At 32.3% G+C, this 12,858-nt stretch overlaps 1 protein-coding gene across 1 annotated transcript; it reads right to left on the bottom strand.

Moving 5' to 3' along the window:
• Nucleotides 1–8,289: 8,289 nt before the first annotated feature.
• LOC114759517 (probable glutathione S-transferase parC) lies at nt 8,290–10,009 on the bottom strand. The gene is made up of 2 exons (XM_028948709.1): nt 9,682–10,009; nt 8,290–8,987 (listed from the first exon to the last, which is right to left on the bottom strand). Exons 1-2 carry the CDS (start codon nt 9,997–9,999, stop codon nt 8,643–8,645), a joined length of 663 nt encoding a protein of 220 aa, XP_028804542.1. The 5' UTR covers nt 10,000–10,009; the 3' UTR covers nt 8,290–8,642.
• Between the last annotated feature and the right edge of the window lie 2,849 nt (nt 10,010–12,858).

Below are 12,858 nucleotides of genomic sequence, written 5' to 3'. Positions count from 1 at the left end.
TGTCGCCGCTGAAAGTGGACCTTCAGCGGCGACTTTTTTTGTCGCCGCCGAAAGTCGTCGCCTAAAGTCTGTTTTTTTGTAGTGATCATTATAAGCTTGCTGTGTACCTTGGTCCTTCAATATAAAAATTTGATCAACAAGGTAACAAATTGAATTAGAACACACACGGGGAGGATAAACATGCAAATAAATTTAATTCTTTACCAACTCTTATATTAAAGGTGGGAGGGGGTATTATTTTCTCATGGAATTATTGTGTTTTGGATATTTGTATAGTAAATCTATCTCTGGTTCTTAATATAAGAGCTGATTGACTAATTTGAGTAGACTATGAAAATTTGTTAAGTTAGTTATTTGCAATGACTAGGTGTTGTCTTTTCTAAAGTACCTTTGCTAATATAAGAGCTTGTTTGAATTTTATTTTGGTACTAGTTATAAAACCCCAATATACTTTGTCTCTTATATTTATTTATTTTTTAAGGTAGTCTTTGAAATAATGGTAGTTGTAGCCAATATACTTAATTAGTAAGGATATGTTAGGAAAGAGAACAGCTACTTAATTATTACAAATAACTTAACTAGTTTCTTTTAATTTACTCAAATTAGTCAACTAAATAACTAACTTAACTAGTTTTCTTAATTTATTCAAATTAGTCAACTAACTCTTACGTTAAGGACGAAAGATATTATTAGCTAAAACTACCGTTTAATTGAATATTTAACATATATAACTACTACAATAATTATTTTGTTAAAAAAGATAAATATGAGAAACAAAATAGATTGAAGTCTTATATTTATGATTAAATTAAAAGCCAAACTAGTTCTTATATTAAAAATCGGAAGTAATACTAAGATCACAGATACGAGGAAAATGTGAAGACATGATGAAAATATAAGTAATGGCGCAGCAGGTATTTTTACTTTTGAGAAAAATAATGGAAATAATATTGATTCTTGGACACTTACATGAACAAGGGTCTCCTTGGAACTGCTAGGGTTTTCGTGCTTCCGTGGCAGTAAGGAATCTGAAGGAGGTTTGCATTAAATATAGACCTTCTTTAGTGTTTCTTATGGAAACAAAAAAGCATCAAAGTTACATGAGAAGAATTAAGAAGAAGTTGGGCTTTCATAATGAACTCTATATGGATCCCAGAGGTAGAAGTGGTGGGTTGGCAGTCTGGTGGAAGGTTGAATTGAAATTTGATTTAATATCTCGCAGTTCAAATATTATTCACGCTAAGATTTCTTACACAAGTGAAGATGTACCTGGTTTCCTTACTTTGGTTTATGGACCTCCAAAAGAAGCTTAGAGGTGTCGAGTTTGGGATAGATTGGCGAGTTTGGCTCCTTCTATAAATGGTTCCTGGCTATGTGTTGGGGACTTCAATGAAATTTTGAACTAGAGTGAGAAATTGGGGGGAAATCCAAGAGCTGCTAGGAAGATTTTTGGGATTCCATAAAATGATTAGTGACTGTGAATATATGGATTTGGAGTTTAAAGGTTCAAGATTCACTTGGGCTAATGGCAGACTAGGAGTGAATCATATCAAAGAAAGGATACACAGAGTTTTTGGAGATGGTGACATGAGAGAAAAATTTCCAAGAGCGATGGTCTATCATTGTGAACCTGTGGGATCTGACCATCAATTATTAGTGGTAGACCTAAACTATTGACAGGAAAAAAGCCCCAGACTATTCAGATTCGAACCTTACTGGTGTGAGCATGAGGAATATGATGGGGTGGTTTATAGAACTTGGAATTCTGATAAATACTAGAATTGTAGTGTTGCAGATGAATTGGCTTCAAAATTGGTGAATTGTAGCAAGGCATTGAAGAAGTGGGGTAGAAAAGTTTTTCCTAATAAGAGGAAAAGGATTGAAACTCTCATGAGTAAACTTGAAGAATGCAACAAGCAAATTCTTACTAAGGAAATTTTGCTACACAAAGAGGCAATCTCTTGTGAACTGGAAGAGGTATGGAGATTGGAAGAAAAATATTGACATCAGAGATCCAGAATTAAATGGTTAAAGGAAGGTGATGGGAATACAAAATTCTTTCATATCACGACTGTCCAGCACAGGGCAAGAAACAAAATCTTGAGATTGAAAAATAAAAGTAGGAGATGGTTGGAAGAGGATTCTGCTATAGGAGAAGAATTTACCAATTACTATAAAAGCTTGTTTACAAATTCTGGGGAGCAGAATTTCTTTAAGGCAATCAGCTATGTTGACTATAAAATCTCATAGACTGATAATATGCACCTAATGAGAGCTGTAACTAAAGAAGAAGTCAAGACAGCTTGTTTCCAGATGGAAGGAAGGAAAGCCCCTGGTCCTGATGGTTTTATTGGGCAATTTTTTCCATTGATCTTGGGAAACTGTAGGAGATAAGGTGTTTGAATTGGTGAAAAATTGTGTAGAAAATGGTGTCTTGATTGATCCTGTCAACATTACTGATTTGGTAATGATTCCAAAAATTGATAAACCCAAAGTAGTCACTCAGTATAGACCTATAAGACTTTGTAATTATTGTTATAAAGTGTTTTCGAAGGTCTTGACTAATAGAATGAAGTCTTTGATGCCGAAGGTAATTTCTGAGAATTAGTGTGCTTTTGTTGAAGGAAGAATGATCCATGACAACATTATTTTGGCACATGAGGCTTTCCACTATTTGAAATGAAGGAGGGGAGTCAACAAATTTGAATTTGCCTTGAAAATGGACATGAGCAAAGCCTATGACAGAATTGAATGGGATTTTCTTGAGCATGTTATGTTGAAGTTGGGTTTTGACTCAAGATGGGTTGCATGTATCATGAGTTGTGTTAGATTAGTGAGGTACTCAATAATGCTTTATGGGAAAAGAATTGCAGAGGTGATTCCAAAAAAGGGAATATGACAAGGTGACCCTCTGTCACCTTATCTTTCCATCTTGATTGTGGATGTGTTATCCAACATGATTAAGAAGAATGTGGAAAGAGGTGAACTTGAAGGCATTAAATTGAGTCATTCTATCGCATTGTCTTTTTGCAGATGATTCTCTATTCTTTATGAAGGCTTCAAGGAAAAATTGTAGAAGGTTAAAGAAGATTTTTGTAGTGTATGGCAATGCCTTTGGACAATTGGTTAACCTAGAAAAATCTGGAATTTACTTCTCTACAAACACTGATGAAAATAGAAGAAACCGTGTGTGTCGATGGCTTGAAATTAAAGAAACTAGAGATCCAGGGAAATACCTTGGCCTCCCTATTATTTGGAGCAAGTCAAAGGCTAAGTCACTTGCTTTCATTTGTGATAAGATGCTAAAGAAGATTCAATTATGGAAACAAACTATCTTACTCAAGCTGGAAAGGAAATCTTGATTAAGGCTGTAGCTAATGCTGTTCCTGTTTACCCCATGACTTGCTTGATTGCTTCAAAATGCCTATGAAAACTTGCAAAGAGTTTGATAGGCTTATCTCTAGATTCTAGTGGGGGAAGGGTTTGGAAGGAGATGGGATCCACTGGAAAGCATGGGATATCATGACATCACAAAAGAAGAAAGGTGGCTTAGGATTCAGCGACTTTACTGATTTTAATCTAGCCATGTTAGCAAAGACTGCGTGGAGAATAGTCCAAAATCCTTATGCTTTGTGGGCTAAAATGCTAAAAGGCCTCTACTTTCCTCATTCTGATTTTCTAGATGGTAGCAAGGGTGGGAGAGCTTCATGGGGTTGGTCTAGCATCTTAGAAGGCAGGGATTTCTTGAAACAGGATCTAGCCTGGAGAATTGGAAATGGTAGGAAGGTGAGGGTGTGGGAAGATAGATGGGTGGGGGAATGTGCTCTGAAGTGTTCTGGGGAAAATAATTCTTTTGACTCGGAAATGCTGGTTAGTGATCTCATGGAAGATGGACAGTGGAAGAATGAGATCCTTTATGAACTGTTTAATGTTGAAATAGTTCAGAAGATACTACAAATCCCTCTATCTTCGTTGGAAAGAGGGGATAAACTAATTTGGTCAGGTAGCAAGAATAGGACCTATTCTGTGTAGATTGGATATGTTGAGTTCAAAAATGGCAAGTGTGTTACTAGGAGGATGAGACCTGAGTCTTCCTATGTGATATTGGGTGGACTTTGGAGTGAAATTTGGAAGCTTAAAGTACCTCCTAAAGTTCAGCATTTTATTTGGAGAGCAACACATGACGGCTTGGCTATGGCAGAAAACTTGTTTATCCAACCTCCACCCCCTCTTGCCAAACTCTTATTATCAAATGAGGGGTCTTGGTTTGGTACTGCTTGCACTACAGGATCAGGTGAGTTTGTTGGGGAGGAAGTTGGCCGAAGGAGTACTGATGCAACTGGTTGTCTTGGCAGTTTGGATAGATCTAGTATTGGTTAAGGTGCCTTCTTGCTTTTAGTTTGCCTCTGTGTGTTTTTGTTTTTTTCTTCTCTCTTCTAGCTTGTACTTTAGGTTCTTCTTTGTGTTTTGGTTTAGTTTGTATGTTAGGTTGTACTTCTAGGCTTTCTCCGAGTGCTTTTTCTTTTTCAGGCCTTAAGTGGCTATTAGTGTGTGTATCTGATTTTTTTTTTTTTGAGTATTAATAAAATGGACTCTCATTTTGGTCCCCAAAAAAAAAAATGAATGAGGGTCCCCACTGCATGTGCTGAGGAGCAAGTGAGGGTTTCGGACGTTTCGATGAATACATCGATTCGTCAATTTGTATTAGGGCGACTTGGGAACCTAATTTGGAGTTTTTCATTGAAATAAAGAACTCCCATTCAGCTCTTTCAACAGGGCGAGGCCAATTTGGCCAAAAAAAAAAGGCGAGGCCAAAACCAAACAAAAAAAAAAAGGTTTTCTGAAATATATGTTCCTTTTGTCCTTATTAACTGTAACAACTTGCTAAAAAAAAATAGATTGCACTAATCATGTATGCACTCTTTAGGCATTACGATCTTCATTTGACAAGCCAAAAAAGGAAAAATACCTATAACAATAGAATACTAGTCCCATATTGTGTGAAGCCTTGACACTCACAGGATTTAAATATTCTTTAAGTATCTTTTATTTAGGAGCTAGCTTTTGGGTTAGACCTAAAGACCCGAATTAGTAATGTGACGTTTTAAATCTGATCCAATTTTGATTTTAGAGTTTAAAATGTACCTTTTCCGACATTAATGTATATAATCAATAAGAAATTATTTCCTCCGGTTCTATTTATGAGTTTTAAATTTGAAAAGGAGCATAGTTTATTTTATAAATTTTAATTTGGATTTGTCTTAATATTTAATGTATTTTTTTAATGTTGTTTTTAATTATTTCTTTCTTGTCATATTTTTTTCACACATTCTCTTTCATTCTTTTTGTTAATTTATTATAAGAGTATATTTGAAAATAAAAATATATTTTTAACATATTTATTGTTTTAAGCTAATTTTAATTAATCATTTGTTATTCATGAATTAGTTATTTAAAACTTATAATAAGACTCGAAGGGAGTACTTTTTATAAGTTATGGATAATATGACTTATTTTTTATGGTCCCTAATACCTGATTCTTACATCTACTAGATAAAATAATGGCCTGACATTTAATAATCACAACCATCCTAATAATGACACAACTACCAACTACTCTAATAATAACAACTATTTTACTTATTATTAGAAGACGAAATAAACTACAGGACGAACTATTTTAATAAAGTAAAAATAGATAGGGACATAAAGTAGTCTTCTGGCAGGTCCTTATATAATTTTGTTATAAATTAATAATTTTGTAAATCACATCGTATCAAAGTTAATTTGTATAAATCTTTTAAGTTTCATGAATTTACATGATTTCTTTTCATTTTCAATATATATATATATAATGTAATTTTTCTATAGTTCACATTTTATAAAACTTTCTGGTATATGTTCCCAAAATATAAATTTAAAAATTTGACTAAAGATTGAAAAGAATTAAGAAATTTATTTTGAAAAAGCACATAAACAAAAAAAAGACAATAATAATATATTATTTCATTTTTTTTAACATCTTAATATTTAAACGACACGCTAGTTCCTAAATAATTTAATGATGCCTCCCAAAGGCATCGTTTTTCCAAACATGAATTTAACTGTAATTACAAAGTTCACCTTCCTATAATGTCATGGCTTCCGTCAGAAATCCTAGTATTATATGAAGAGGAAAAGGAGAAATTTGCTTCCATTTCACCTTTGACGGACTGATTTACAACTTTTCTTTTTCACCTCCTGGTCTCGTCTCAGTTTAATCATTTCATTGTAGTTAACAGTGTAATTTAACAGTGTAGTTTTGATTTTAAAAATAAATTAATACAATTTTTTGTCCTTCAAATTTGTCTTTATTTTAATTTTGTCTTTTAAGTCATAAATCATATGTTTTGGTCTCTATAATTTAATAAAAACCTGTCTCATTTTGCCTCTTGAAAAACCAAAACCCGTGATTTAAAATTTTAGAGATCAAAATCAAAATAAATGTAAATTTGAGAGACTAAAATCTATAGTTTGAAATTTAAGGGATAAAATCAAAATGAGTACAAATTTAAAAAAATAGAACTTTTTAGTAATTATCTTTTTCTTTGCGACCTCACAGTAATTTGCCCTTGTTTTTAATTTATGTTCACTAACTTATTCTTTAATATTTTGAGTAAATTATAATTATAATTTAAAAATTATAGTATATTTTTTATTTAATTAATTCTTTATCATTGAAGTGAATCTTTAAACTGTGAATGAAATTACCGCATCATGTTAACATTTAGTTCTTAACTTAATTAATTGCATTTGTTCTGGTCAGAGTGAAAAAACCGCACTACATTTATTGATATGTCAAGGTTAAGGTTATTGTTCTATATTGTAGGAAAAAGTTGTTTGAAACAAAAATAAGAGAAATAGTTTCACATATTTAACAAAGCAGTTGTAACTCGTAAGTTTTAAAATAAACAAAAATACGTAGGTCAAATTCTTTGTATCAATTATGTTAAGTTCTTCAATTACACATAAACATGTGTTCTTTTTTAAATTTCATGTGACTTTATGATTAAATTCTATTAAATGTTAACATTTCAAAAATATAACACATTGTCATGTATAATTAGAGAATTTGATATAATAAATATAAAAATTTTAACATAAGTATTGCACTAAAATAAAAATAAAAGATATTGGCTTTTGTGTTTCCATGGTATTAAAATCCAACTGAATTAACCGGTCTAGTCTAATCAGGCATTTTATATGGATTGATCGGTTATATATTTTTTTTAATTATCAAGTTTGAAATGATATCATTTTGAGTAAAAAAAAAAAAAAAAGAAGCAGTCCAATCATATTTGTTGTCAGCACCTCTGTAAGATTATGTGTAGTTTTTTTTTTAGATTTTAAGAAAATCAACATACATACTTTATAATTAACTAATTTAATTTTTTGTAATATCTTTAAATTAATTATTTAACTTTTATATTATGGAATGGAAGTAATACGTACAATAACTGAAAAATAACACGATTTTTAAATCAAATTTTATCTTGCTCTGTCTAAATTCCAACTGAAATAACCACACAATCCCCACTAATTATCAAATCACAGAAGTCATAGCGGAGAAATTGATAATTTCAAAGCAAAAACTTAATTACTCATTAATCAATTCAATATGCATTGTCGGAGATTAGAGACTGCTAAGACAAAAGACCTGAAAACAAGCAAGTTACAATTTGAGGTGCCACAAGTCAAAAACATTTAACATATATAACAACTACAATATAAAAAAATAGATAAATATGACAGACAACGTAAATTTAAGTCTTATGTTTAGAACCAAATTAAAAATTAAAATATCTCTTACATTAAAAAGCGGAGGTAGCATTTCTCTGTGATCCCATTTTCTTTCCTTATCTTGCATGCTTTGTTTAATTCTGTCCTTTATTCATGACACTGTCGTTCTATTGAGCGTAATTGATACTACTTCTAATTCTCTAATTAAGTAATTTGAATAAATTAAGAGAATTAATTTAGTTATTGATAATAAATACGTATTGTCTTTTTTAAAATACCCTTATGAATAATGTATATTGATTAAAATTATCATTTGATGAAATTTTCAATATGTACAAAAACTACCTTAAAAAAATAGATAAACATGAGAGATAAAATAAATTAAAACTTTATATTTAAAACTAAATTAAAAATGAAACCGGAGCAGTAATACTGATAAGAGAACTTGAAAACATGACAAGATACCTATTTCTCCTTGTCAAGATTCATTGAGAAAGGGTACCCTGAAACTTGCGTCGATAAGGAATACGGGGTTTGTTTTTCTTTTTCTTTTTTAGCCAGAAGGGAATGCAGGTTCAGGCACAGGCGCACGGCAAAGGTCAAAGCCCTCAAGATGTGTAACTACGGGGCTAATTCGAAGGAGCCGCACTTCCCACGCCTTCTTACGCATGCAGGTAAAGTTACAACATTGTAATAATGACTGACAACACATAATGGGTATAAGAGACCAAGTACCAATACAACAGCTACAAACACCTCACAGACAAATGTAGTATGGCCCACCAAACTGCCATATTATTATAACACTACTACTCAGAACGTGAAGCCAATGATCCCTCGAAGATCACTGTCTCCTAATGAAGCTACTCAATTCCAAGCCTCTTTCTCCTCTGAAGCACAAACTCATAGACCTTGTGCTGATCAGGAAGAGACTTGGACACACTCTCTTTCTGCATGCATCTTTTGGCCCAAGCAATGAATTTGGGGCACTCAGCCTCTATCTTGAAGTTACCAAATGTCTCATAGGCTTCAAACCAACTGAAGAATGGAACAAGTGCTACATCCACGTATCCAAGATTGTCCCCTCCAAAGTAGGGCTTGTCTCCCAACTGTTCCTCCAACAACTTCAGGTACTCCACGAACTCCTTCTTTGCAGCTTCTTGTTCTTCTCCTTTGGTAGCCCATAGTCTCCTTCCCACATCATGTATCTGTTTCAAGTTGAGAACTTGGTTATGAAATGATAGACGAAGGAAAATCAAACGGCAACAATGCCCTATTTTCTCTTAAAGAAACAATACTATGATGGGAAAAGAATCAGCCGCTCACAGGTTAGTGTGCTTTCTCGCCAAAATTGAAAACAAAAAAGCATCTATATATGTATGGCAAAGATGACTTTTAAAGACACCTTAAAACTTTATAGAAACATGCAATTATTAGTACTGAACCAGAAACATTTTGAAATTTAAATAATTATCCGAATATGCTTTCCTTCTTGTCCTGTAAAATAATGCAGAGGAATATAAAAAACAGGACTTTCTGAATGAGAGAAATCAGCCCATAAGTTGGTGAGATTCAGCAAGTACGATTTCCCATTTGCATTCAGACACAGGAGAAATCGACACGATTTGCAGAATCTTTTGGGGAAAGGAAGACAAAAATAATAAAAGGAGCTCCAATATTATATATTATCCATATTTTATTCAATATTCACTCAGCCATGCAAAAATCGCCAATTTCACTTCTAATATTCCATCAAAATCGTCCGGATCAAAGCTAATGAGCAAACAAGAAGTAATCCAGTGGAAACGTTCCATCAATTGATCAAAAAATGCGAAGAAATAACAGCAATCTGAAAGAAGTTAAAGTGAAGAATCTGAAAAGAAATGAAGCGCAGAAAAGAACCTTCTTGTCAACGAAGTCGGCCCAGAATCGAGCTTGGGCTCTGTGATAAGGATCGGATGGGAGAAGAGGGGATTTGGTGTTCCAGACCTCATCAACGTACTGCACAGCAATAAGAGACTCACAAATTGGTTTGCCATTGTGAATCAGAACAGGGATCTTCTTGTGAATCGGGTTCATTTGAAGAAGTAGAGGGCTCTTGTTCCTCATCAGGTCCTCATCTTTATACTCATACTGGATGCCTTTCTCAGCAAGTGCAATTCTGACCCTCATCCCAAAGGGACTTGGCCAGAAATCCAACAGAGTCGCCTCATTTGCCATTGCTGCCAGATAAAACAATAACCAAATGCTCAAGAAGAACTAACGATTGAGAGAAATGCAGAGGTGAGAACTGAGGAAGAAGGGCCTGGATGCCTCAATTTATAGGCTCGGAACAGTCTGGAAGCTACACTGGGGATCCCAACTAGGGGTGTTCAAGGCCGGCCCGTCCGGTCGATCCGTTCCGGTCTCGGTTTTATTGGACGGGACGGATCCGTCCTGAAATTTTCGGGACGGGACAAACCAGGACAGGACAAAAAAGGGACCGGGACGGGACACGGGACGGGGTCGTCCCGTCCTGGTCCCGTCCCGGTTCCTTTTTTAAAAAAAAAAATTATTTTTTAAAATTTTTTATATAATATCATTTTTTTCATATTTTTTTAAGATTTGAGACTATTGTATGGAACTATGGATATATTATTTAGAGTTTTTATATTTGTTAATGATTTGAGATTATGATGATTAGAATTTTTAGCAAGTTTTTATTGTGTTAAAAGCTTTGTTTAGAGTTTTTAATAACTATTATATGTAATATTTTGAGCTTTTGTTTAAGAGTGTCCAAACAAATAAAAAGATGTTTTTATAAGATTTAAGCTCAAAAAAATATAATTAAAAAATCAGATTTTTTTAAAAAAATTTAAAAAAATTTAAAAAATAAAAAAAAATATTTCGGGACATCCTGGTCCGGTCCCGGATCCATCCCGTCCCGACTGGGGCTGGGACACGGGACAGAAAATCTGTCCTGTTACTGTTCATCGGGACGGACCGGGACGGGCCTGTCCCGGTCCCGATATCCGTCCCGTGAACACCCCTAATCCCAACGTATGCGCGAGGCGGGCGGGAATTCCAGGTCAATAAAGCATAAACAAATACTCAAACAAAGACTCATAATATAATAAGGCGGCGCGGGAATTCCAGGTCAATAAAGCATAAACAAATACTCAAACAAAGACTAATAATAATAATAATTTAAGTATAATGTTTCGTTTACCGTCTATACACAAGGTATTATAAATAAGACCGGAAAGTAATAATAATAATAATAATAATAATTTTTTTGTCCCATTAGTTTCAAATAATTAATTCACCAATAATAAAAAATTAGATAAAAACTAATAAATATGTTTAAAATATTATACTTTTGTTGCTAAATACAATTTAAAATAAATGAGAAAAAATATAAAAAAAAATGTAGGAAGATATGTATGATAGATATGACAAATAAGAGGAAATAAATCACTGAGGGTAAATTAAAAAAAAAATAAATATTAAGAGAAAAGAAATCCAATTAAAACTTATAAAATAGATAAAATTCTGTTTGAATTTAAAACATATAAATAAGACAGGAAGAAGTAATAATTAAAAATTAAACTGTTTATGAATTAATACAATTTTGAGTTATGAGGCAAATTTATTTATCAACGCGAAACTGTTATAATTGTCATTTAATAATAATGGAGAGATGCGCCTTGGGAGGATACTTCATCTTTTATTATCCAAAAAATTTATTTTAAAAAAAAAGGATCCCTCCCCAAAAGCGTCTTGACCTGTCCTACGGAGTTCCATGTTCGCCACCACTTTGGATAATTTGCACCTTTGTGTCATGGCTTCCGTCAGCATATTCTCGTTTTTGACTTTTCCTCTCACTTTTTTTCCTAGGAGAAAAATGTTTTCTTTTATGTTAGACTTGATAGGAATAATATTTGATTTTTAAAATATTAAATTAATAATAGTTAAGTTTTTAAAATGTTAAGAAAAGGGAAAAAGTATATATTTTAGATATTTAATTTTATATAAATTTTTGTTTGGCCTCTTAATTTTAAACATTTAACTTAAAATCATTAGTTTAATAATAATTTTTTATATTAAACATGGTTGATTTAAATTAAATTTAATAAACATTTTAAAATTTTTTTATCAATATTCAAAATCTCAACATCATTGTGTTTTTAAAACAGTTTTAGGGTTAAAAAAGTAAAACATTTTAAAAAAAAAACTTAAAGACCAAATTAAAATCTTCTATAAATTAAAAAAACTGAAAATATACTTTATCCTAAAAAATAAATTGCAGATCTCAATCATAAACTAACAGTTGTATCTAAAACTTACATATTCATTTATAATTGAAACTTTTTAATCTACAGTGGTTTGAATTAATATTGATATCTATTTTTTTAAAGAAGAACTGAGCATCTAACTACTATTAGTTACCTTCTCGAGACCTATTGTCGTTGCAAGTTTTATTGGCATAGTAGATAGATTAGAATATTCAATATAACTATTTATAATATAGTGCCACTATTTTGGTCCGCCACTATACTATTTATAATGTATATAATGAGTAATTGACTTAACAAAAACTCTATATCTCTACCTCTACGAGCTTCAGAGCTATGAGTATCAAGAGTTTTATTACCATATCGCACCATTTAAATCTAATTTGAATGGTTGTTGTTAATTTTTTTCTCACTTTCATTTTTTTTAAAAATATTTTAATATGTATAAAATCTAAAATAAAGATAGTATTTTAACCACAAATTTTCAAAAAGTGATAAGTACCATAGCTCATATCAGTACAATGAGCACGGAAATTAGTTTTGACATGCATGCATAAGTGAAAGCTTTATGGTTTAACTTGGCTGTTTTTCCATGAAATTTCCATTACACCTACGAGTACTACTGCTTAAGTTGGATGTGTAGATTCTAATTTGCTCAAATAATAAGATAGTACTTTAAATGTTCAGCTGCACACACACACACACACACAGATATATATCCTTAGACTATTCAATTTTCCTGTTAAAAGAGACCTGGTGATTTCTTTCTAGCTTGTGCCCTTCATGTCCTAGCTCTCCGTTGTTA

This window comes from Neltuma alba, unplaced genomic scaffold (genome assembly GCF_004799145.2).
Source record: "Neltuma alba isolate B1F8T4 unplaced genomic scaffold, ASM479914v2 tig00001603_pilon, whole genome shotgun sequence".
NCBI classification, from domain to species: Eukaryota; Viridiplantae; Streptophyta; class Magnoliopsida; order Fabales; family Fabaceae; genus Neltuma; species Neltuma alba.
The sequence above is the reverse complement of the archived record's forward strand: the minus strand, read 5'-3'. Positions and strand labels throughout refer to the sequence as shown.

What these genes read in the sequence shown, in the direction of transcription:
- LOC114759517 (XM_028948709.1), bottom strand. Translation starts at nt 9,999, where the DNA reads ATGGCAAATGAGGCGACTCTGTTGGATTTCTGGCCAAGTCCCTTTGGG. An exon ending in CCGACTTCGTTGACAAGAAG is followed by an intron (nt 8,988 to 9,681) that starts GTTCTTTTCTGC and finishes AACTTGAAACAG; the next exon opens with ATACATGATGTGGGAAGGAG.